Source organism: Lathyrus oleraceus, chromosome 6 (assembly GCF_024323335.1).
Source record: "Lathyrus oleraceus cultivar Zhongwan6 chromosome 6, CAAS_Psat_ZW6_1.0, whole genome shotgun sequence".
Classification (NCBI taxonomy): Eukaryota; Viridiplantae; Streptophyta; class Magnoliopsida; order Fabales; family Fabaceae; genus Lathyrus; species Lathyrus oleraceus.
In genome coordinates this window covers 222,972,150-222,975,290 of record NC_066584.1, presented here as the reverse complement: position 1 = coordinate 222,975,290, position 3,141 = coordinate 222,972,150, and the positions used below count along the sequence as shown (strand labels likewise).

Genomic DNA, 3,141 nt, shown 5'->3' with positions numbered 1-3,141 from the left:
GCACGGTTACAACAAAGAATTGTGAGTATATTCAAATGCTATGAGCTTATACATTGTCACAATATGTTATAATTGATGATCTTATAATCTGATTTAATGTGTAGCTAGCCGAGGAGAAAAGTGACGCAACATCTCTTCCGGAGCACGTATTGTGGAAGGCTGCTCGGGTTGGGAAGGATGGGGCTGTCGTTGAAGCGGTTCAAAATGTTTATGACGAATGTGTAAGTATATATAACATTATTTCTTTAATTATATCGAAAATTTTGTTAGACATATAATTCATTTTTAATCTCCTCTAATAATATTTCAGGAGATTATGCACGGCGCCATCCGTAGTGTAGATATGAATGAAGGTGTTTTCGGAATTGCTCATTCCGAATTAATTGCAAAGGAGGACATGCAACAACTTTTTGAACACGAATAATTGGGCATCGCTGTCATTCATACATACATATGGTACTCCGATCAATCTATTATTTACTTAGTTGAACAATTTATTTACACATTTCAATGAGTAGTCTAATGTTTATTATGTTTCTATTTAAGGTATATGTATGACACATTGATGCGGGGAACTGAATTGTGTAACCGATTCAATTTTATTGCTGCTTCCCGTATCAACACAACGTTTATAACGAAAAATCCAACATCCGTAATGAATGAACTAGTCGATAGATTCATGGTGGGCGGCGATAATACTACACCCAGTTTGTATTTTTTACCGTTTAATTCTGGCAACGGGTTAGATTTTCTTTCTAATAATTTCATTCTAATCTATGTATATCTTTTACGTAGAAAATTTTCATGCATCTAAATTTTTGTTTTATTTTACAGTGGTCACTGGGTGTTGGTTGCTATGGATCTTTCGAGACTAATGATGTATTATCTCGATTCGTTACCGGGTAATTGGAGTAAATATCCGAGTATGAAGAAGACGGTTGACGTGTAAGTGAAATTCCCCTAAATATTCGTGTGTATTTGTATATTTAATTATGTCTGTCAGATTGATCTCAATATACGTTTTTATTTTGTTAGGGCAATACTAAAATTTAGATCGAAAAAGAATTATTGTAATAGGAAGGACATTACCTGGGTCAGAGTTCAGGTATATATTAAGTTTCTTATTTTTGCTTATAATAGTGTTTGTTTTTTGCTTATAATAGCGTTTGTAAGAAATTAAATATATATACATATATATATATATATATATATATATATATATATATATATATATATTGTTTGTTTTTCTGTGTAGTGTCCTCAGCAAAACAATTCGATCGATTGCGGATTTTTTGTATTGAGATTTATGAGAGATATCATTGCGTTGAATCGTATAGACATCCCAAAAATGGTATGGAATAATAACTTAGGGTTTATTTTAATATTATTGGATATTTCATCTAATTTGTTACTAAATCATGAATATGTTTTATTCTCTTAATTGTAGTACTTTGACGAATACAAATCTTACACAAGATCTCATTTGGATGAAATGAAGGATGAATTGTGTCAATTCATTATTGATCATAGAATCATATAGGTTGTAGTTGTTGTACATATATGTATCGAATGTTGTTGTACATGCATGAATATCAATATATTAATGTTGTATATATGGAGGATTAATGTTGTATATAAATGGATTCATGTTGTATATATCAATGGATTAATGGTGTATAACATTGGCTTAAAGGATGAAATCAATATGAATTTTACACTTTTGCAGCATGCGAACAGGTTCCCAATTAAATACCCACTGTTTTTCAAACAATTTTTTTAAAAATAACTAACACTTTAGAGGGCGCTTTCTGTAGGAAGCGCCCTCTAAACACTTTACATTGACAACTTTAAGCGCCCTCTAAGGTGGCCCTTTATGGACCACTCCAGAGGGCGTTTTTTTTCTGAAAGCGCACTATAATGTGGCCCTTAAAGGGCCACTTTAGAGAGCGCTTTCTCCAGGAAAACAAAGCGCTGTCTTTACCTATGCCAGCGCCACTTTAGAGGGCGCTTAAAAACGCTGTTATAGGCCAAAATAAGCGCCCTCTTTTCCCTTATTTGGCGTAGTGTTTAGTTTTCAAGGGATTTTAGAAGTGATATAAATCAATTTTGACTGAGTCTAGGTACGACCTTGTATTGCTGTCATTTGTTGATATCCATTGGGCAAGGCACATATGGGCTTAGAGCACTTTCATTCCCATACCCCCTACACGACCTCTATACTCCCTCTAGAAAGCACAACCATAACTGTGGGCTCAGTGGCCTTTTGGCCCACTGATTTTGCTTCTGCACTCCACCATACAGTGTTGCACCCTGACCCTTTCTTTTATTTTTCACTATTTTACATATTGTTTTTATTTTTCTTTAACTTGTTTCAATTCCTTTTTTAATTTCATGTTTAGAACATTGTTATTACTTTTAACCTGGAAAAATACTTAGAAATGACTTTTTTTTTAGGTTTGATTTGCTTATTTTCATTTAATCCATGATTTGATAAAGATAACCAATTAGTGAATTGTTTAGAGCTTAATCATTAATTTGTTAGGATTTTTGATATTTTTTTTATATTAGCTTCGTAACTAATTTCTAATCAATAACATTAACCATGCTCCCCTTAGTTCTATGTTATTTTAGAATTAGAGGCATGTTGCTTTAATTTCCCTTAGAGTTTAGGTTTAGAGTTCCAATGCTTGATATACAATTGAAATTTCACCTTGATTGATTGAGTTGATTAAAGTCTGCTTTGATCAACTAAATCCTTGTATTGTGCTTATTCCCTCAGTCTAGTCAAGTGATCAGAAAGTCTTTTAATCACTTAATAAGACTAGTCCCCTGTACTGGAGCTACTTTGGATCTCTCAAGACTTCTTCCTCAAGTCTACACAAGTTATACACAACATTCTAGCCAGACTGAAGGATAAATCACCATTCAAGCACAACAAAGGTCCCTCTTCAATACTTGTCAGTTACAATTTGAACTGTGCGTCACGAGCCTTAAGCAGTGGAGAAGGGGTGAGAGGGAGAATTCCTATCCTCATTCTGAATATCTTTGGGTATGGGATGAATGACCCAGTTGCTCAGAGTATTCACCTTTACTCATATACTTTAGTCCAATTCGAATCAAATAATTTCCAAGTCTCCTTCT

At 33.6% G+C, this 3,141-nt stretch overlaps 1 protein-coding gene across 1 annotated transcript; it reads left to right on the top strand.

The window, feature by feature from the left end:
• Nucleotides 1–562: 562 nt before the first annotated feature.
• On the top strand, nt 563–2,580 carry LOC127094874 (uncharacterized). Its single transcript, XM_051033643.1, has 4 exons — nt 563–741; nt 835–945; nt 1,036–1,099; nt 2,569–2,580. Exons 1-4 carry the CDS (start codon nt 566–568, stop codon nt 2,578–2,580), a joined length of 363 nt encoding a protein of 120 aa, XP_050889600.1. The 5' UTR covers nt 563–565.
• Nucleotides 2,581–3,141: the final 561 nt, after the last annotated feature.